The following is a 21,636-nucleotide window of genomic DNA, read 5'->3' as shown; positions in this document are numbered from 1 at the left end:
GTTTTATTGATGGTGTTTTTTTTAGGATTGGGATTCCCTCGAATTCTTGAAAATATGAGAAAGCGTATATTTTTCAGATCTTAGCTGTTCATGAAATCTAATGATTTATGCAAGTTACAGCGGTTTTTATTTTTCAATGACAGTAACTTTTGTTTTCAACCAGCCAGGCAGAAACAACATAAGAAGGTGGTTATTTCATGGGACAACCCCATTTGTTGAAATACAAATATACAATATTAAAGATCCTTCCCATTTATCAGTCTCTCTCTCAGCTCAAAAAACCTATTTCTGCACCCATCTCATCTCTCTTTTGTCTTCCATTTCAGAGCCTGTTTTGCCCTCTTTCTTATTCTTAGTGTCTCCCCTTAGATTTTTCGTTTTCTGCAAGATTTGGCGTCTGGGTTTTGTTACAGCCGGTGGCGGTGGGTTATGTCCGAATTTCGATCCAAGCTTTGATCTTTTTTTTTTTAAAAAAAAATTGGTGTGGGTTTTGAATCTTGTTATATGAGTAACCAGTAACGAGCTTGTATACGAGTAACAGGTCTTGGATCAAGTTATACGTCTTACAAACTTTCTTCCAAAATGAAAGAGATTATTCAGAAGTTTTAAATGTACGTTTAATCCAAAACAATCTAGAAAATCTACAGAAAATCACCGATCATATATCTAGGATGAAGGAAAAATTTTGGGAAAAATCTCCCTCCACCCCAGACGGTTTGAGAAAATAAATTCTAAGAGTACTTATATTGTTTTGGTCCTTTGGAGCTTTCTTTTGGTTGTTTGGGGGCAGAAATCCAACGCTAATAAGAAGAAACCTTTTTCTGGTGTGAGGAGGAAGAAGCTTTCATGGAGGGATGAGAAAGCGTGAAGAAGAAGCTTGAGTAAGAAGAGAGTTTTTGGTTTTTGGAGGGAAAACAAAATGTAATTGAAAATAGCTGGCTGGCTGGTTGAAAACAAAAGTTACTGTCTTGGTAAAATAAAAACAGTTGGCAGTTGCATAAATCATTAGATTTCATTAACGGTTAAGATCTGATATTTTCAAGAATATGAGGGGATCCCGATCCATTTTGTGATTGAAGAAGTATTAGAGAAGTGTTAAAGAGCTAAAGAGAATTGTCCAAAATTTTTTCCAAACTGACGTAGGAGAATTTTAAAATGAAAATTCTAGGGGTGGCTGAAATTCTGCTACGTCAGTTTGGAAAAAATTCTGGACAATTCTCTTTGACTCTCTAACACTTCTCAAAGTACTATGATGTGAAATAATATAAGAGTAATTTTGAATATTTTTGTTTTAAATAAAGAAAGCAAAACAGAGAAATAAAAGAGTATTATCTGACAAAGCCTTTGTGTGACACACATTACGCATAAGGTGGTAAGTTCTGATTAAATGCCATATAGGGAAAAAAATTAATCAATTAAATTTGATTAATAAATTTAATTATTTAGTGATCGATGAGATAAGAGCTATGTATAAGAGACTTATAGTAAAGCCTCTTTTAACCCAATGCAGAAAGTAAAGCTGTATACTAGTCACATCACATGTGTAACATTTTGGTTTTACAAGGTCAATGTAAGCCGGATAGGTCTAACAGCCCAAAAATGTTGGGAAAAATGACAAAAATGAGAACAGGATGTTGGCATTCTCCTTGCAATTTGCAAACAATGTCGACATTGTTGCTCGGTCTAACTTAGAAAACCAACGTTTCCGAAACACAACCACCCACCCATGCATCCTCCTTCCTCTCTTGGGTGTTCTTGTGAGCCAGGGAACCCGGCCACATTGTCTCTCAAGAGAAAGATGACCAAAAAGCTTCTCTTCCATGGAAATTGGCTGTTTGATTTCAGTGCTGCCTTTCTTGAGATTGTACCGGTTTGCATTCACCTTTTTTCTCTCTCTCTCTCTCTCAAGTGTATATGGCATATGGCATACCTACTCCTAGCATACCTGCGGAACCTTTGCGAGACAAGGATATCCATTCTATTTTATGGTTAGTATTTAAAGTTTGTGTATCATATTATATTATTTAAATTTTAAAAAAAACTTGTCAACATTAACTTCATGTAGAATGTTAGATGCACCAACTTTAAATCTTGACCATGAAATAAATAATCATCATTCCATTCAAAATGGAGAGGATCTTTGCCTGTGTATATGCGCATGCATATTAATTAAAGTACTGTTAGTTTTTTTTTTTTGATGCGTTGATTGTAATTTGTAAATCTAGCTCACCTATGCTGGATATGGTTCTCCAGAACTTGCTTGCTCGAATTTTATGAAATTTGGACAGAATGAGAGAGGTGATGGGCTTAAGTGCTCTAGGCAGCTGGCAGGTCCCACATATCAGGTTGCTTGAAGCACTCCAGACCCAACTCCCATCTCTCATTTCCTACTCGAATTCTGACAAAAAATTTCAGGGATCCTCATCCCGCCTATTCTAGACACCCCAGGCTAAAAAAGATAAGGACTTAACTACTTGACTACTTTTGCTTAAAAATGTGAGGAAAAAAAAAAAAAAACTGCACGAATGACTTGAAATTATCATGTCTCGGCTCAAAAAATTTTATTCTAGAATGTTACTCTTTGATTATGATTCTAACCCTACAACATCCCAATATTACCTAAGATTGGAGAATCTCCTCCACCATTTTGAACACCTTTGCAACCATATCGGCCTCCTCTTCTTGAGAAGCCTACAAGATAAAATGTGACCACATGCAATGTGGTCACATGCATTGAACTACAACCAAAAAAAATTTTGGTTGCATTAATTCCACCTAGTCTCCCCCCTCCCCCTTTCCTCTTAAGTGTGGTTTCTTCCTTTGCTTGTTATATATACTTAAAAAAAAGAAAAAAGAAAAAAGAAAAAAAGAAATGATCGTGTCACTTTCTTGGGAAAGCCCATCAAATAAATTAAAGTCTAGTGGTAATTCAACAGAGACCACAGTCCACAGATAGAGGAATCCTCCATTGGATCCATCATCCATTTAGGTCCACAATACCACAAGATTACAAGAGCCATGCTTTAAGGATAGGGCCTTATCTCTACGATCCATCACCCATCGAGTCTCTCCATATAAGCCATTCGATTTCACCTAATTAAGGATAGCGAAGGCCTCAAGTTTGTCTTGTACTCCTACCTTTTCCTTTTGGTAATAAGCAATTTCTTACCCTCATCTTTGGACTTTGATGCCCCACAACACAAGAGCTAGCTTGGTATAATTAATATGCTTAATTATTGGGAATTAATAAGTACATTATTTCTGAAAAATATATATTACTACACTGGCCGGAGAGTGCATGACTTAATGAAATGGAGACGCTATTGTCATTTAATTAATTTGCTGACTAATTAATCTTCATTCTTGCGTAATTCTCATGTGATTTTCATCAGAAAACAAAGGATATATATATATACATATAAATGTGTCTATATCATATTATCATTTGCAGTGCATTATAAGGAATGGAAAGTATCTAACCCATATATTTTACATTATGCATGTAGATTAATGTTCAGCTTGAGGATAAGTGGGCAATAGCGATGGATGGATTTGTTCCATCCTTATCTCAGAGGAGCCAATAGCCTTTGGCAAGGCCATTGAATGCATGCTGATGCTGCAACATATACAATGTGAAACGCATACATACATATGATATATGATATGTATATATGAAGTTGTGAAGGCCCATGACATGGCCATATATATATATATATGTCTCTAGCAGCTAGCTTCCATCGATCTCCAGCGTCCAAACCTCATCTACAAGGCTAGAAGCTCTTGTTTACTGGGCTTTCGCTTTCATTATCTGTCGACTGCCGCGTGGACCAAACTATATTTATGGTATAAATCTACCCAAACCAAGTGCATTGTGCGCCATGTCGACTGCTTCCATCAACGGTTGCTGCCTTTCATCAATCCGCTCTGCAGCCCAGTCTTCTGCCAGGAAAGCTACATTGCGTCCTTCTGTGTTCGCCCGGGTTAACTCCTCCGCCTCTCCTCCTCCTCCCCCTTCCCTCATCCAGAACAAGCCTGTTTTCGCCGCCCCTGCTCCCATCATCACCCCTTCTTGGGTACCTCTCTCTCCTTCCCCATTGCACGTCCGCATGCATGCATCTACATGTTGCATGCTTTGATATTAATATATCATTGTGCATGTTCATTTTTCCTCGAATGTAGTTCATATTTTAAGTGTCATGAAAACTGTTATGTACAAAAGCTTTAGTTATCTGAAAAACGTACATTCAACTTAATTAGGTGTGTATATATATATATATATATATCTATATATATATATATATATATATCTATATATATATATCAATTCTCTCACATTGAATGATATATATGAAATGATGAAATGGTTAAATCGTTGTAACCATCGCTTAATTAAAATATGGTCCCAATTATGTTGCCCACTTGACCAGGGCTCCCCTCGATGGGGACTTATACGCCTATTTGTCACTTGACAAATGTATGGCTGTGGTTATTCATGATATGAGAATAAATGTTGTCAATAGGTCCACGGAAAACACAGCCTTTTTTTTATAGAAAAAAAGGAAAATAAAAAGAAAATACGTAATAGATGTGGAAGTGAATGGAGGTGTAATTTGTTGGCGGATTAACAGCAGCAAAAATTCTTGAAGAAATTAAATGGTCCATTCAAATGCAATAATACCTTGCAAAAACAATCTTTTTCCTCTCCGTTTCATTGCTACCACTCAAATTTTCCCTTTCAGTTCGTTTCTCGGCTGAATATATACTCATGCTCCAAACATTTCTTCTCAAAATTGAAGACAACTCCATAACATCAGTTGAAAACTAGGTACTCAAAACTAGTGTGTATATATATATATAATTTGTTCAAGCTAGCAGTACTTGTCAGTAAAACATTGAGGGTAAATTTGAACAAGGTTACTAATAGTCCACTTTTGTCATAATTAATTATGGCATGTAAGCCAGATCCTTATTTATTTATTTATATATTTTGGGTGGCACTAATTTGCAGAGAGAAGACATGGGAAAGGACTCGTACGAGGAGGCTATTGAAGGTCTCAAGAAACTTCTCAGGTAACTAGCTAGCTAGCTCCTTCGATCGGCTTGTCTTGTCTCGATCCTAACACTCCAATTGAAAGGTTTTTTTTTTTTTTTTTGTCATTGTATGTTTGTGTTGGATACAGTGAGAAGGGGGACTTGAAAGCTGTTGCTGCTGCAAAAGTGGAGCAGATAACTGCAGAGTTACAGACTCCAGCTCCTGACGGCAAATTTGACCCGGTTGAGAGGATCAAAACTGGTTTCATTAAGTACAAGAAAGAGAAATACGAGTCAGTCATCTATTTTTCTAACGCTGCTTGATTCCTGGCTACATTAAATCATCAGTTATCCAAAAGTTATATTTAGTTAAAATTAGAAATGAATTATATAGAGATATAATTTAAACCAAGAATTCACTACTTCAATACTATGTTAAATCCTTAATTATCTCAAAATTTATAAAATAATAAACTTAATCATTTAATTAACATCTAATTCTCTTTGCAGCACTAACCCGACTTTGCATGGAGAACTTGCCAAAGGCCAAAGTCCGAAGGTAATGATCTTCTTCTTGTTTTTCTTTCTTATTTTTCAAGAATGGCCAGGCTGTAGATTTGTCTTCTTTTTTGTAACATGTAGCACTTTGTTTTTTCACATTCTTTTGGGGGTTATGTTCGGTACAATTCCTACTGGCTCCCTTTTTTTTTTTTTTTTTTTTAATTACAATGAATGAATGAATTAATGTGAATTTTGTATGTTGTAGTTTATGGTGTTTGCATGCTCGGACTCCCGGGTCTGCCCATCACATGTGTTGGATTTCCAACCAGGAGATGCTTTTATGGTCCGCAATGTTGCGAACTTGGTTCCACCCTATGATCAGGTCCCATATATATATACAACCCTTGCCTATCTTATTGCATACATCGCAACAATCGAAAGCTTGAAGGGATATATGTTGTTTCTATCTCCTAATTACTTTTATGGCTTGAGCTATTTTTTTCTTTCTTTTTCAAACCCATTTTTGTCAAAAAATTTACTACAACTCTGGATTTTTTTTTGGGTGCAACAGACAAGATACTCTGGAGTTGGGGCTGCGATTGAATACGCAGTTCTGCATCTCAAGGTAAACCCACACATGCATTGCAGAGACATTAACAACGAAGTAGTTTTTTTTTTTTTGAATTGAATACTTTATTTGGTAATCATCCGCAGGTGGAATACATTGTGGTGATTGGGCACAGCGCTTGTGGTGGAATCAAGGGGCTTTTATCCTTCCCAGATACTGGACCCCACACTACGTAAGGCCTCTCTCAGCTTTATTCATCATTTTTCTTTTCACCTTTTTCAATCTTCATTACTTTCCATATCTAAGACCCACAAGTTGGGAAGCCAAAGCATTTCCATAAATCCCACTTTAAAGATCCCATTAAAAAAAAAAAAAAAAAATTCAAGTTCTGAATCTGCCATGCCAAGAGTGCATACATACAACTCCTAAGAAGAAGAAATTAACAACATTATAGATGATTGGAGTAAGAAGGTGAATTTCTCCTATTGATTTGGGATGTGCATGCAGTGATTTCATAGAAGACTGGGTCAAAATTGCTTTGCCTGCCAAGGCCAAGGTGAAAGCAGAATTTGGTGATGCACCTTTTCCAGAACTATGTGGACATTGTGAAAAGGTAATTAATTAACACCCTTTTTCCCCCAGCTTCTTTCCCACATGTTTAAGTAAGGAAGGATTATCTGAAATATATATATAAATGTTTGAAAAATAATTGTGATTGCAGGAAGCAGTGAATGTATCCATTGGAAACCTGCTAACCTATCCATTTGTAAGAGACGGGTTGGTGAAGAAGACTCTGGCATTGAAGGGCGGTTACTACAACTTCGTTAAAGGAACCTTTGAGCTCTGGGGGCTTGAGTTTAACCTTTCTCCTTCTCTCTCCGTATGAACACCAACCATTATCAGTCACCACATGATCTTGGTTCCCTAGCTAACTACTTTTTCTACCTACAAATGTACTCTGTTATTGGCTTGCTGTGATGAGTTAATATTTTACATAAACCAGTATTTGTAAGAGAAGTAAGTGCACAATAAACTTCCTTTTCTTCAATAAAGAATAAGTATTTTTGGTCTTTGTTTCTTTGTTAGGTAAAAGATGTGGCCACGATACTGCATTGGAAGCTCTAGGGCATGCTTAGAGGTCAATATTCCCTGCAAAGATGAGGCTCTTCTTTCATGTTATCTAATAACTTGAGCTGGGGTTATGTACAAGACAAACCCTCTTTCATGGAATTTCTTTGTTCATCTTAAGTTCCTCACATATTCCTAGCTTCTTAATTAGTTTCTGGCCTTCAGCCTTAGGGCCTATTTGGATGTGGGTTTGAGGGGCCTAAAAGTGTGTTTAACACTAAAAAAATCGTTTGAAAAAAAAAGTATCCGTTTGGTAAAAAAAATTGAAAGCGCTTTTAATGGTCCAAAAAGCCTAAAAATGTCCAAAACGCACTTTTGTCAAAAAACCATTTTTGGCTCTATTTTTCAAACATAATCCCAAACATGCTTTTAGTGTCTTACAAAATAATCGAAAACATAATAAGATGTAGAAACAAGCATATATACACAAGACTGCAGTGATTTCTCATGATGAAAAACAAGGGGCAAAATATATGAGAAGGCCAAAATATGCATCTCAGGCAAAAAAGTTTAACAGTCCATTGCTCCAAAAACTGAGAAATATGTCTTTGTTTATTGGGAAAATTGGTAGGTAAAATAAGCTAGCTAAGACGAAAGGAAATCAAATCCTACCAATAGATATGGTAAATACTTTTCTAACAGGCTCAAAGGCTTTGTTGTTTGATTGAATGTCACGAGGTTAGGTAGAAATTATTTTGGTAGTCAATTAGGCTAAAAACAAAGAAGTCCTCATTTAAATGCTTCAATAGACAACTTTCAAACCATATTATTGCACCTTTATTTATGGGTAGTGTTTGAGAATTTTGTTGCTTAAATCAACAACACAGGTTGCACAATCTATAGCTAAGAAATTGCCGCGAGATAGTGTACACTCCATATGTTTGACCCTCAGAAGGGTCATTGGTGATGAAATTCTCAAGGTTTTTTTTAAAGCAATATTTCTTAAAAAAAAATACCGGATTCGGATTCCCAATAATTTATTGTCCGGATTTCTAAGAGAGCTTTTATAGGGCCATCTATCCAAGTAAAGGGGCGGGCTGCCCAAAACTTATTTATACAAGTGAGTCCTATAAGGTCTCTCTCACATTTACTGTTTGAATTATTAGCAATTTAAATAGCAAAATTGCTAAAGGTCTCTATCCCAAAAAACCTACCACAACTAAGAGTGGCTTTTCATGTGGCATTGCTTGATAGTTGAAAGATTTAGTCTGTCTTAACTAGTAATCTCCCTGCCCCTTTTTCTTCTTTTCCTTTTTTCGAATAAAGTTTTGCTTGTGTAACATCTTTTGTACGACACTTTTGTTCTTTTGAAATAAACGAACATGTTAAGCATACCCCTCTTAATGACCAAAGAAAAGTTATCACCTAATTAAATAGAAGTAATCCTACTTGCTAGTTCAGAAACTCTGTCGGTCCTCATTGAGGAATGAATAATGTCAAGCAAAATCAAAAGAGTTCCATCCCAGAATTCCATCAAGGCTGCTCAACTCCAAGATACTATCAGACTCCCAAAAAGAGTTGACAAAACTCTGGCTGATAACGAATTCTTGTGAGTCTGAGGCCTCATCCATCTTCTGGGTGCCTGTGCCTGTGCTTACCTCATCTTCAATGACTTTGCTGGTGTTAGAAAAAGGACTTAAAGTTCTTGGGGTCTCTGACACTATCACTGCCATGGACTCTGTGAGGCCAGAAACACCAAGATGGCTATTTCGCTTCTTGAGGCCCAGCTTTTTGCTTAGATGAGTGTTCCAATAATTTTTGACTTGATTGTCAGTTCTTCCAGGCACCCTTTTAGCAATCAGAGACCACCTAAACACAAGAATTAGCATTAGCTTTTCAAAGAAACAATAGGTTCTTAGCATTACTACTGCAACATTAATGGTAAATACTCTCCTTGCAATTTACTGCAAAAAATAGTTCATGTCATTGTGGTTATGGAAGAACAAATTAAACTATCATGGTTGCTTTTTCAATGATTTCTCGGATCTCATGTTTCATGGAAGCAATTAAGTTTGCAAAAATTGGACAAAGACTTCGGGAGATTATGAGTCTAATTACCTGTTTCCAAGGAGATTATGGAGTCTAATTATGAGGTCTTCTTCTTGCTCCGTAAAATTGCCTAGCTTCACATTGGGGCTCAGGTAGTTCATCCACCTTAACCTGCAACTCTTCCCACATCTCTTCAAGCCTACATCCCATTAGAAACACAGATATTAGAATTCATCTTCTCTACTAAAAAGCAAGTGAAGATAAGAAAAGAAGGATTTTCACTTGAAAGGAAGTAAATATACACTTGTACCTGTTCTCTTAGCAACATGATTCCACCGCCCTTCTCCATGCACCTTAACGCAATCCGTAAGTATCCTGTCTTCTTCCTTTGTCCATAAACCTTTCTTATACTGGTTCCCCCCTTCCATTGTCTTTGTCATTGGTCTTTTCTTCCTCCTGCTTGAAAGTGGGGAAGGGGAGCAGCGAATTTTGGATGATTTTCTCAACTAGCTAGTTAATGCAGTTTTGAAAAGTGTGACCTTTAAATGAGCTTGATGATGAGATAATGATGGAGACCTTTCAGGATACCGGACTCTGCCATGGACTGAAATGCCAAACAGAAGATGCTGTCTTTTGGATAATTTACAGCGCAGAGTTGGTCCACATCTACAGAAAATTTAATAGATTCAGTGCACAAGCTTTATAACATTGGCAATAAGCAAAGGTTAGTTGAGTAGTTCCTCCTCTAGGCTAGCACCATCTCATTCAATTCTAGTTCATTTCAAAATTAAATTTATTATGACACTTGACTAACATTCAGATTTAAGCTGTTCCATTATGTGCTACCAAGTTATCCTCTAACCCTTTCCTCTGTAAAGGCAAGGTAGTCTCTCCGCTTGATTGGGTATGTGTTTGTAAGGTCTAAAAGTGCGTTTAACACTTAAAAAGTCTGTTTAAAAAAAAAAAAAAAAGAGTATCCGTTTGATAAAAAAAATTAAAAGCGTTTTTAAGGGTCCAAAAAGTTTAAAAATTGCCAAAAAAAATAATTTTTGACTTAAACGCTCTATTTCTCAAACACAATTCTATACATACAGTCCGACAACTTTGAACCTTTTTTAGGGCACTTTAACTTTATTATTTCACAATAAGGGGTCGGGTGCAATTAATCGCTTGAATTGCAATACAATATAAATAATTAATATAAAAAGACAGATGTCGTTTGCCATATTTGGACCGCCTGAACAAGTCTCTGCTGTTCGAACAAACGTGAAGATGGATGAGGTCACCTACCCTCTCCCAACTTTGGGCAAATGCACCATTTGGAAAAAGCCCACTAGATCAGTTCCTAAATATACTGCTCTAGAGTAGGGTCTGACTAGAGCCAATTCCATGCAGGCATTGTACCCAATGTCCTTTAGCAGTTGGACCAATAAATAAAGAGGATCATCCCCTTTGTAAGAGCATTTATTGCCTATTGGCCACATGAGTGAGGGACTGGGCACAACAAATTATTGTTAAAGAAGTACTCTGTCCTTTCGTCTTAGTGCAATGAGTTACCGTAGATCTGATTTATTCTCGAGTAATGTCAGAGGCCGGAGCTGTAACTCTGGACCAGAATTGTCCTTGCACTATTTCTTTTCAGATGTCAGTCAACTGTATTGTAAAGCACGAAAGTCAGCAATTATATGGATCTAAGTGCAGAAAAATTAATTTGCTTGAGGGATATTCTAGGGATCTAGAGTGTTCACGTACTTTCAAAATAGACGATCCCAATTTAACCACGTAAATCTTTAAAGGCCAAATAAATAAAGGACCGGTCGGATCATTGTTTTACCATTTGAAACAGTGATTAGTAACCTCAAGTAGGGTTAGTAGTTTTGATACGATCCGCAAATTTGATATGAACACAATATGAAAAAACAGATTAAATTTGACCTTATTGGGTTTGAGTCCTTTGGGTTTACCCATTTAAAACTCAGTTAATTTCATGTCTAAAACATTTACCCGGTTAAAAAATAAAAAATAAAAAAACCTAGAGACTAACCTAGTAACGAGTAACCCTCACCTATGCTGCCCGCGCCTCTCTTCTCTGAGACTCTCGGTCTCTCTCCCATGATCTTCCAGAACCTCCTTCACATCATCTTCCAACTTCTTCTCTCGCTCTTCACCTTTCAAAATAAGCTGGTCCGTTTTCTCTAAGGCTCTAAGAGATCATGAAGCTGGTTGACTTGTTTCTCTATCAAATCAACATGCTGCTTACTTTTCTCACACCCTTTTTGCAAAATATCCATTTCTTCCACTTTTTTCTGTATCTCTTACTGTAATTTCTCAGAATTGTCTTTATTCTCCATTTCTAATTCTGAAATTTTCAGCAATAAATCTTGCTGCAATATATTATGAAACAAGCTTAGTACAGCAAGAAAACAGTCTAAACTGTAGTATAATTGAGAGGACAGAAATTGCAAACCATTTTATTCTCAGATGATCTAGAACTTTCTGACAGAGTATCAATTTTCTCCTCTAATTCTTAGACCAACATATTTGATTCAACGGGTCAGATAGGATTATCTTTTAAGCGCACGGGTCGTATCTACCCGATATGACCCAATTATTTTAAATAGGTCGTATCGAATTACCTAGCTATTTTTTGTGTTATAATCGTATCAAACCCGCTAACCCGTTTAGCTAAACGAGTCGTATTCGTGCATAGATTAATCGTGTAACGAGTACCCATAGATTGTAATCAGATCGTGTCAAATACCTGTTTTACCAGCCCTAACCCCAAGAGAATGGTTGGGCGGATTGACCACCATCAACATTTGAAGAGGTGGTCGGCCACCCTCCAAAGGGCGGTCAATAATCATCCCATGAGAGTAACTGGAATGGTCCGGCCACCCACCATGAATTGTATGGGACATGCTCTTTAAATCAGTCTGTGGGCCCATTTTTCATGGCTTCCACGTAAATGGGCCTCATTTTTACACATTGTTTTCTACTGAATGGCGTAACTTACTACCCAGAAAAATATGATGGAAATTTTGCAGAAAATCTTCATGCATTTCTTTCTTTTGGAATAAATGGTCCTTTAAAACGGGCCAAAGTTCTTCACTTTCCATTGGTACCATTAAAAAGGAGATTACTGTTACACATTTTCACCTCAAAAAAGGACAAAGTTTTCTTTCAAACTGGGTTGGAGGAATTTCCTTCAACCTAATCTATAAAAGTGACATGTATTCCATGAATATGTGAGATGCACATGTTTTTTTAATAGTAAGGACAAAGTTGAAATAAATTTTATTAAAAACTCATGTGCATCTCACATGTCACTTTTATAGATTAAGTCGAAGAAAATTTCTCAAACCCAATTTGGAGGAAAACTGTCCCTAAAAAAATATATTTGTTATCAGAGGTAGTGCAGCAATTGAAATACATATGTACAATAGGAGCCCTTCGCATGAAACAATTCATACACAAAAACAAGGTATATCTACTGTGCTTAAATATATATATATATACCTAAAATATACATGCCGGGCCACTAGGTATATCATGACTCATCAGCCTTCGGTTCAAGCATTACAGCAATCTTCTCCTTGTGATCGCCGCGCAACACCTCCACAGTCACCTGAATGTCAAAATAATTAACATACACTTTCAGAAACTAACAGAATCATCTTCATAACTAAAGAAATTTTTAATTAACCACCTTATATCTTCAGGCAATAGTTCATCTATTGCATGATAAGCACAAAACAGAAAGCCAATGGGTTAAGCTCGCTGTTAAGAAGTTGAAATTTTTATAACATCCTATATATATGCTCAGGCCATGCATTTAATTGATGTGATTTACATTCCGCAATGTCCTTACACAAAAATTGTCTGAATGTTCAAATCAGTCTTCTTCCATGTTTTATCATACTTCACCGCTAAACATTTTTTTTTTTTTTTTTGATAAGTTACTTCACCGCTAAACATAACATATGAAGTTTTAAATTCTATGGCTAATTGTCATCAGAGTAAAGATTTCTATTTTGAAAAAACCAACTCTACCCCTCACATCACCCATCCCAGAGAGAGAGAGAGAGAGAGAGAGAGAGCATAAGAATATTGAAGAAATCAAAACAACACCATACCGTATCACCCACTTTACATTGGTCAAGAATTCTGTACAAATCACTGCCATTGGTGACCTTTTTACCATTCACAGATGTTATGATGTCACCCAAAATGAGCCTACCATAGGCATCACGTTTAGTTGGTAGCAGGCCCTGCAGCATAGAGATTGATCAACTCTGATTAAATGAAAGCAGAAAACCTTCAACCTTAAGAAGCTTATGTCAGTAAAAGAAATAATATTAAACCAGGAAACGAACTACAATGATATACAAAATATTAAACAAAAATGAGCATTCCACGTTTCTGACAGGAAATTCATTTCAAAGTAAAATAAAACTTGAGGATAGAATATGTGCATACCGCTTTACCAGCTGGACCATTAGCAGGAGCATCTAAGACAAGCACCCCACTTACCCCTAATTGCTCTACAGACTGATCAGGAGCAAACTTAATCCCTAAAATTGGTCTTGTGACCTTCCCAAATCTCACTAACTGGTCAACAATGCCACCTACCTGGATATGAAAGAATGATGATTAGTGACTTGGTCTACAGCATAAAATAAGGAAGTTTTGCCTCAGTGAGATCTAGTGATGCTAATACCAAAGTTCTCCTATGAAGAAAAAAAAAATAAGGCCTACATAATAACTCACAGTGTCAACAGGGATCGAAAATCCAACACCAGAGGACGCACCAGACGGAGAATATATAGCTGTATTTATCCCGATAAGGTTTCCTGCACTATCTAATAGTGGCCCTCCACTATTACCAGGATTAATGGCAGCATCGGTCTGTATAACATCCTGAATGGGTCGGCCAGTAGCAGCAGAACTGATTTCTCTGCGAAGCCCACTGCAAAACATAAAGAACACATTAGAAAACACATATTTGTTTATACATGTTAAGTCATGCTAATTTCTTGATAATTAACATGAAAGGCCACATTTCTTGATAGTCATGTTGGCTTATTCTTTACAGAGAAAATTCAAATAGTATTAAAAAACATATACTAGCATTAAGATAATAAACCCCAACAGGCTTTGTACCTGATAACACCAGTTGTAAGAGTATGATCAAGTCCAAACTGCAAAAGTAAACAATAAAACAGAGGATTAATTCATTTGAACCATAATAAACTGCAATTGGTGACATTCATGGTAAATGATGCTCGAAGTCTTGATCAGGCACTCATTAGCAATTTGCAGAGTTGGAGGCAACTATACGTAACAAACTCTAATGAATAGTAAAGTGACAAGCCACCAACTATCTGGAAGCATCCTGCCACTATTAAGCTCTAATCCTTATAGACCAAAAAATGATTTTGTGCTTAATAGCTAGCGACATCTTTGGCCAGATGAGATGAAAAGCAAATGAATTTATGTGCTTAATAGCTAACTGATCTGTCACACATGGATTAAAAATAGATCAAAAAAATTAACACTTAGTGTTATTTAAATAATTAAGAAATCAACTATTCCCTTGCTCGCCAAAAGTGAATTGTTCTCTGTAATCCTATATAGTAGTAATATTGTTCAAATAACAGCAAAACAGTCAACTTTGACGCAATACTGCAATTAAAGTATATATTCTGCAAGCAGATTAATAAGTATTACTCACAGGGTTCCCAATAGCATAAACTTTTTGACCAACAAGCAGGTCTGCGGAGATACCAACAGCCATAGGTCTGAGTTTGTCTTTGGGTGCATCAACACGCAACACTGCAACATCCTTATCTTGGTCAAACCCAACAACTTTTGCATCATAAGTTGTCTGGTCAGCAAGAGTAACCCTGCACGTAACTAGCACCAATTTAAATGCGAACAATAAGAAGCTTAAAAGTGACAGCCTAATTATGACATTTTGAAACTTCTTAAGAACAAAATCTGCCATCCAACATTTATCATAGTCCAGCAAATCTGACCACAAAGGAATCGTCATAGCAAACAGAGAATCTAAGGGAAGAACTAAACTGCACAGAGAGTAAAAAGGTAAAAGGTACTAATTTCAGATAAGTAAAACCGCAATGCAAATAGCTCCATAATCTCCCACAAATTTAAGGGCTTAAAACTTAACACAACAGTCCATTATTTTCAGAAATGCCACTTTATAAGCAGTGGGAATGAGCATACAATCAATCCCATTGCCTGCCGCAACAGCCTTAACTATCGAAGATGTCTACTCTAATAAATCCCATGCACTCAATGTATCCATGGCTTCCAAACTTCATCTTTGTTAATTTATGAAAGGTACGCAACCACCCCCTTTACTCCACAGCTTTGCTCACATTGATGGGTCACCATAAAGGCAACTCCGGAGAACATAATGGATGCACACACTATAGGCAATAAATTTTTATTTTATTTAAAAAAAAAAAAAAACTAACCTACCCAAATTTGAAAGGATTCCAGTCCACAAAAAACACCTCATTTTCTATATCCTTTATCACCTTTAGCCTACACCAACACCACAAGCAAAAAAACAAAAAAAAATTTGCTTGAACTAAAACAAGTCAAAACTGACAAAACACCTTCTTCTCAATCCAAAGCAGCGAAACACTAAATGAATCGAGAGAAGCGGACGAACCTGAGATCAGAAGCGCCGCGAATCACATGATAATTGGTGACAACGTGACCCTGTTTATCCCAAACGAAGCCCGACCCAGAACCCTGCGGAACCTCCAACACGTCCAACGTAAACGCATCCTGCCTAAAAACCACACCACCACCACAGTCACAAACCCATCAAACAGACAATACCGACACAAACACATGCTTATGAGCAAAACAGAATAGAACATACCTGACAGCTAGATTGGTGATGTAAACAACGGAGGGCGTGTTCTCCTGGAAAAGACGAACCGTAGCGAGCTCATCGGACTGCAACTTCCTCGGGGCGGTGACGACGAAGGCCGAGGCCGAGTCCACATCGGCAACAAAGAGGGACAACGACAAGGCCAGCGAAGCACAGAGAATGAGGACCGAGTCTAGAGCCGAGGAAAAGGGGTTTTTGGCGCATAGGGGGTTGTTACTGATTTGGGTAAGAGAACTGTCGTTGTGGTGGCGGAGGAGGGAGAGGGTAGGGAGGTTGGGGTGGGGAGTGGAAGAGATGGATTTGGAGGGAAAGGAAACGAGCTTTCTGCTTGGGGAGCGAGAAAATGGGAAGGAAAAGGTGGGAGAAGAGTGGAAGTGTGTGGAAAGGACTGCAGAATAAGCAGCCATCTCTGTTTTTTTGGGGACAGCTGCTGTGAGGGGATTGACTTGTTTGAGATCTTCACTGCCATTTGCTGCGATATTTTATTTATTCATATGCACCTTCTTACCCTTACTTAAGGAAGGTACTTGTTGTGGCGACGGGATAAAAAGGTAATTGTGCTGCACAAATGCCTGGATTGCTGGAAAAATGTCTAACAACTGAAATTTTTTTTTTAGGATAACTTCATTTAGACTCTGAATTACTACGTGATTTGACAAATTCTTAAACTTAAAAACCTTTTCATTTGAACTCCTGAACTTTCAATTGCAGTCAATTTGAATCATTCTGTTAGAAGTAGCCGTTAACTTCTGACAGCAATACCTAAAAAGACTAAAATATCCCTAATTTTTTTTTTTTTACTTTTTTTTTTTAATTTGAAATTAAGGTAAATTTGAAATTTTATAAAAAAAATCAAGGGTATAAATATCATTGTTTGTCTCACTTTTAACGTTTAAAATTTAACAAAAGAGTTCAAATTGACTGCAATTGAAAGTTCAGGAATTCAAATTAAAAGGTTTTGAAGTTTGAGAAAAACTTGTCAAATCGCGCGGTAATTCAAGAATATAAAGTGAAGTTATCCTTTTTTTTTTATTAAAATACTTTCTAAATTACATCTCCACCGTGAGATTTATGAAAGGAATTGGTGGTAGTTGATTGTTCACATTTGATGAAAATGATATTATAAATTAATTTACTAGTAATTCTATTCATTCCATTAATTATTATTTTCTCATCTTCAAAGCTGATGCGTGAGCCCTACAACCAAAAAATCAGTTCCCTTACATCAAATGCTACCAAGATTGTGGGAGGGTAAAGGATACTTTGTTGGGGCGGCACAATCTAGGGTTGTAGGTAGAAATTCATACAATTTAGTGTCTAAAACAGTGATATATGTCCATTTGTGTGTGAGAATGAGATTGAAAATAATAACCATATGTCCATTGGTATAAACAGAGAACCATATTTAAACAAGCATATAGTGGATACGGATTGCTGCTATTTGCCTATCTCATTCCACCTACACTAACATATATATCTAGAGCAATACACCATTCAAAACACTTTTTCCAACCTCACAAAAAAGAAGAAAAGATAAGATATTCCTTTGGCAGCATTGGACATTGTAGCAATCTTCTCTCAATGAAGTGCTTGCATAAAAACATAGAAGTATCATAACTCTCTTTGCACTCATCAAAAAACACTCTTTGCTTCACCCACTTCCTGCTTGCTTGATTTCTCCCCCAAATCTACTTACCCCTGCAAGTTTAACACAATCATAAGCAATGCAAACCAGCAATGTCATTCTTATGTGCACATAAAATTAGCCCCTCCTAGTGCATGGTCAGAGCATGGTTAAGGGAAAAAAATGATGGCAGCACCATGATTCCTATTAAAAGTAACTAATGCTCGAGAACATCATTCAGAGGGCCATGGGTGCTAACTTCTGATAAATGGAAGCAGCCTCTTAGTATCTTGTAGCCACATCTTGTACATCTAAATTTTATGTCTGCACACATTTCTTATAGATTCTAAGGATCTTGCAGAGAACTAAAATTTAATGTCCACTAACATTTCTACAAAGTTTACAAATCAAGCTTGTTCGGCATCCAAGCTAGTAGGTCTTTTAAGTGCAACACCTTCAAATTTTTACCACCATATCAAAGAAAGTAGAGAAAGAATGATATGTTTAGGAGTTTATGCCAAACTTAGACAAGCCCACCTTCTTCAAGACTATATAAGTCACCCATAATCTACAATGTAGAGTCTGACTACATGCTTTATTGACAAAGGTTTCTACCGATTACTTGATTACTGCAATTAAAATCTAGAGTCCTCCCTCTAGCAAAGTCTATAATTTTTCTCCTACTGAATTGAAGGGAAAAGAAAAAAAATAAAAATAGCTAGGGACGTTTCTAAAATTTCATCTGACAAAGATTGAAAATAATAGCCAAGAAAAATTCTAGCACAAGGTTTATTGGAATTAGTCTTCCTTGAATCGACCATGTGTTTTTTATCCTATACAACATGGAAGGGAGGATATCCAAGCGGAAATCCTTTTTTTGATAAGAAATATCCAAGCTGAAATCTACAGAAAGCAAACCTCAAAGGACAATTCTAGAACACTTCTTTGGCCTTATGAACTTGAGATGGTTCAGCCTATTGTTGGATGTTTGAAATTCTGCTTTCAAGACGAAGGGTATTTATTAGCTATGTGCAAAGAAAGGCTGTCAATCGAGGTCTGGAGGGAAAGAAAAAAAAAAACACACACAACACCATCAGAACATGATAAGATAAAGTCAAGCTAGCCGGCTAAGACAGCACGCTACAGCTAACAACAAAGGAAAAGGCTCAAAAAAGGAAAAGTAAAGAAGTTGATCACAGGCAGGCAGCCACAGAGCTTTAGGAAGCAAGTGTAGAGGCTCGAGAAGGGGGATGAGCTTCTTGCTTTATTATATAAACCAACCACAACGAGGAGATTGCTACCTTTTTCGTTCATAGATAGAGAGATTGGGAAGAATTGCTTTCGGAGTAGGGACCGTAAACGCTGCTAAAGGATATAGAGGTACCATTCAAGAGTGACTTGTTAGGCTTGAACATACACCCCTAAGGTGACTTCTATTCAACAATTCCAAGTTGATGCAAGATTCACTTGCAATCTTTTGTTGGAAATCCATCACTAGGTGTGAAAAATCACATGAAATTTGTATCTGATATGGTTCGAGGGATTTGAGATTGGTACAAATATCTCACCTCGTTATGATATACTTTACAGGAACAAGCATCAGAGTAATGCTATTTAATTAGAAAGAGGTCGATAACAACAATCAATAAAATGATTGCATAAGAACATGGAACAAATAGAGAATACCTAATACCATAATTTGCTCCTCGGACCTCGCGCTTCCTTATTGGTTGATTTCTCCTCCAAATCTATCTTCTTACGCCTGCAAGTTTAAGAGGCACCCCATTAGCACATTCGCACTGACACAAGACATAAACCCACTGAAATCTGACAAATATATAATGAAAAGAAAGGCAGCAGAGTATTATAGATTTTCAATATTTCAAATCAAATAGGACAACAAGAAACTTACACTGTGTCGCAATATGCCAAGACTGGGGGTAATCCGGGGCAGATTTTTCGTTCCATAGCATACTTTTGGTCACAGACAACCTCTATGTCTAAAGTCTTCATTCGGGGCATAGGAGAAACATGAACTACAACACAACGAACATAGTCATCATCAGCACAATGCAAAAGGCAGAACCTCTGCTTCTCGAGATGGAAGAAGCCAGGATGGCTTCCCTCGCCGTCCAAGATTCCATAATCTTGGGAAAAAAAAAATAAATTCCATGACCTTTAAGACACCCTTCTAGCCACATATTTAAACCCAAATCGTAGGCAATGAATAGCATATCATCTTTAAATGCTTTCTTGCGTTTGATCCGGTATAGAGTGTTGCCGGTACTTACAGAGTTTCCAGGCCAATTATCATTACACCATATGGTGGTGGAGCCTGCGCTTAGCAGGCGCAAGCATTCCCCAAGACCTATGACGCACATTATAGGCATAGAAGATAGCAGAAAGGCAATCACCCGGTGCACGGTAAGCCACAATAACCCTTTCCGGATTCTCAAGAAATGCAGAAATGACTATAGATTTCTATAGATTCCGGATATTGTACAGGATAATTTGGTGGGTCAAGGAGTGTTGAAAAATTGGCTCATAGTAGTCAAAAAGGAAAGACTTTGTCTCTTTGTCAAACTTGTCATGCTCCTCTTCTCCAAATACACCGTATGAAGATTTCTCCAACAATGAAGTCTCTGCACCTAAGAGTTGTATCCGTACTTAGCCTTGCATTAACTCTTTAGTTATTCCTTTTGTCAACAAAAGAAGCAGCTGCATTAACTCCTTCATTATTTCTTCATTTGTCATCAAAATGAGCAAGCCATTGTTTTTTGACTTCTTGTACAATATGGATATAAATATCCATCAGTTTCATTGCAAGAAGAAGTTGAGAGAGTGTGCTGGTTTTCTGTAGAGATTGAAAAACATTTGTATTGCTATGCAGAAATTAGGAAGAACCAGTATTGTTTTGAGTGTGAGGAAGACTTGGGTGTACTTGAGGATTTGGGTTTGTGAGTGTTTTAACACTTTTTTGTGTCTACCCTTTCGAATAAGTGAAATCTCTCTACTATTGCACCGTGGATGTAGGCAAGTTGCCGAACCACGTAAATCTTGTGTTCTTGTTGTTATTGCTGTTTATTTTTCTTTAAACACTATATCATGTTTGTTCCGCTTGATTGATTGTGTGCATGAGAGATTCGCGACCGTTCGCACAACAAATTGGTATCAGAGCTCTGGGTTTCAACCTAGGCAATTGTTTGGGTGATTTAATATTTATTGAAAAATTTGGAATACCACGATGACGGAGGAATTAACTTCGAAATCTGGTGGAATTCCAAAATCTGGTGGACCTGCACCTATGGTGAGATCTGTTGTCTCGAATGCAAAATTTGATGTTGAAAAGTTTGATGGACGAAATAACTTTGGCATGTGGCAATGGGAAGTTATGGATGTCTTGGTGCAACAAGAACTTGATGCGACTCTGGAGGACAAGCCAGAAGAGATGTCAGAAGCAGATTGGAAAAAGCTTAATCGTCAAGCTTGTGGAACAATCAGGCTCTGTCTTGCAAAGGATCATAAGTATTTTGTTATAAAGGAGTCTATGGCAAAGGAGTTGTGGAACAAGCTGGAGAACAAGTATATGACCAAGGGCATCGAAAATAAGCTCTATTTGAAGAGGAAGTTTTTCGGCTTCAGGTATGTTGAAGGTACTTCTATGCCAGAGCATTTGAATAATCTCAATAAAATACTTGCTAATTTGCAAAATTTAGATCGATGTTAAAATTGATGATGAAGATAAAGCTGTGGTGTTGATTTATTCGCTTTCGGATACATATGAACATCTTGCTACTACTTTAATGTATGGTAAAGATACACTTAAATTTGATGATGTATCTAATGCACTAACGAACGATGAGTATCGAA

The 21,636-nt window shown here is 37.0% G+C and overlaps 3 protein-coding genes across 4 annotated transcripts; 1 reads left to right on the top strand and 2 right to left on the bottom strand.

Moving 5' to 3' along the window:
* Positions 1 to 3,832: 3,832 nt before the first annotated feature.
* On the top strand, positions 3,833 to 7,290 carry LOC132181057 (carbonic anhydrase 2-like). Its single transcript, XM_059594101.1, has 10 exons — positions 3,833 to 4,073; positions 5,009 to 5,070; positions 5,181 to 5,324; positions 5,542 to 5,590; positions 5,798 to 5,914; positions 6,104 to 6,157; positions 6,247 to 6,332; positions 6,608 to 6,713; positions 6,822 to 6,980; positions 7,187 to 7,290. Exons 1-10 carry the CDS (start codon positions 3,879 to 3,881, stop codon positions 7,223 to 7,225), a joined length of 1,011 nt encoding a protein of 336 aa, XP_059450084.1. The 5' UTR covers positions 3,833 to 3,878; the 3' UTR covers positions 7,226 to 7,290.
* Positions 7,291 to 8,456: 1,166 nt separating this feature from the next.
* LOC132180900 (transcription factor WER) lies at positions 8,457 to 9,876 on the bottom strand. Its single transcript, XM_059593887.1, has 4 exons — positions 9,794 to 9,876; positions 9,528 to 9,673; positions 9,287 to 9,416; positions 8,457 to 9,037 (listed from the first exon to the last, which is right to left on the bottom strand). The coding sequence occupies exons 2-4, from the start codon at positions 9,655 to 9,657 to the stop codon at positions 8,665 to 8,667; spliced, it is 633 nt and encodes a 210-aa protein (XP_059449870.1). The 5' UTR covers positions 9,658 to 9,673; positions 9,794 to 9,876; the 3' UTR covers positions 8,457 to 8,664.
* Positions 9,877 to 11,424: 1,548 nt separating this feature from the next.
* LOC132180898 (protease Do-like 1, chloroplastic) lies at positions 11,425 to 16,608 on the bottom strand. 2 transcript variants are annotated; one of them, XM_059593886.1, is made up of 9 exons: positions 16,131 to 16,608; positions 15,915 to 16,037; positions 14,949 to 15,120; positions 14,378 to 14,415; positions 13,985 to 14,183; positions 13,694 to 13,846; positions 13,351 to 13,485; positions 12,734 to 12,842; positions 11,425 to 11,601 (listed from the first exon to the last, which is right to left on the bottom strand). In XM_059593886.1, exons 1-8 carry the CDS (start codon positions 16,547 to 16,549, stop codon positions 12,765 to 12,767), a joined length of 1,317 nt encoding a protein of 438 aa, XP_059449869.1. In that variant the 5' UTR covers positions 16,550 to 16,608; the 3' UTR covers positions 11,425 to 11,601; positions 12,734 to 12,764. The 2 variants fall into 2 exon arrangements, with proteins under 2 accessions (XP_059449869.1, XP_059449868.1); XM_059593885.1 differs by lacking the exon at positions 11,425 to 11,601 and having other exon boundaries at positions 12,304 to 12,842.
* Between the last annotated feature and the right edge of the window lie 5,028 nt (positions 16,609 to 21,636).

This window comes from Corylus avellana, chromosome ca5 (assembly GCF_901000735.1).
Source record: "Corylus avellana chromosome ca5, CavTom2PMs-1.0".
Taxonomy (NCBI): Eukaryota; Viridiplantae; Streptophyta; class Magnoliopsida; order Fagales; family Betulaceae; genus Corylus; species Corylus avellana.
The sequence above is the reverse complement of the archived record's forward strand: the minus strand, read 5'-3'. Positions and strand labels throughout refer to the sequence as shown.

Excerpts from the sequence above, each read along its gene's own strand:
- LOC132181057 (XM_059594101.1), top strand. The coding sequence starts at position 3,879 with ATGTCGACTGCTTCCATCAACGGTTGCTGCCTTTCATCAATCCGCTCT. Across the intron at positions 5,325-5,541 it reads TACAAGAAAGAGAAATACGA|CACTAACCCGACTTTGCATG; the intron begins GTCAGTCATCTA and ends TTCTCTTTGCAG. Across the intron at positions 5,591-5,797 it reads CCAAAGGCCAAAGTCCGAAG|TTTATGGTGTTTGCATGCTC; the intron begins GTAATGATCTTC and ends TGTATGTTGTAG.
- LOC132180900 (XM_059593887.1), bottom strand. The coding sequence starts at position 9,657 with ATGACAAAGACAATGGAAGGGGGGAACCAGTATAAGAAAGGTTTATGG. Across the intron at positions 9,417-9,527 it reads TCATGTTGCTAAGAGAACAG|GCTTGAAGAGATGTGGGAAG; the intron begins GTACAAGTGTAT and ends AATGGGATGTAG. Across the intron at positions 9,038-9,286 it reads CATAATCTCCTTGGAAACAG|GTGGTCTCTGATTGCTAAAA; the intron begins GTAATTAGACTC and ends TCTTGTGTTTAG.
- LOC132180898 (XM_059593886.1), bottom strand. The coding sequence starts at position 16,549 with ATGGCTGCTTATTCTGCAGTCCTTTCCACACACTTCCACTCTTCTCCC. Across the intron at positions 13,486-13,693 it reads ATGGTCCAGCTGGTAAAGCG|GGCCTGCTACCAACTAAACG; the intron begins GTATGCACATAT and ends TCTATGCTGCAG. Across the intron at positions 12,843-13,350 it reads AATGTAAAGTGGGTGATACG|GTGACTGTGGAGGTGTTGCG; the intron begins GTATGGTGTTGT and ends TTTGACATTCAG.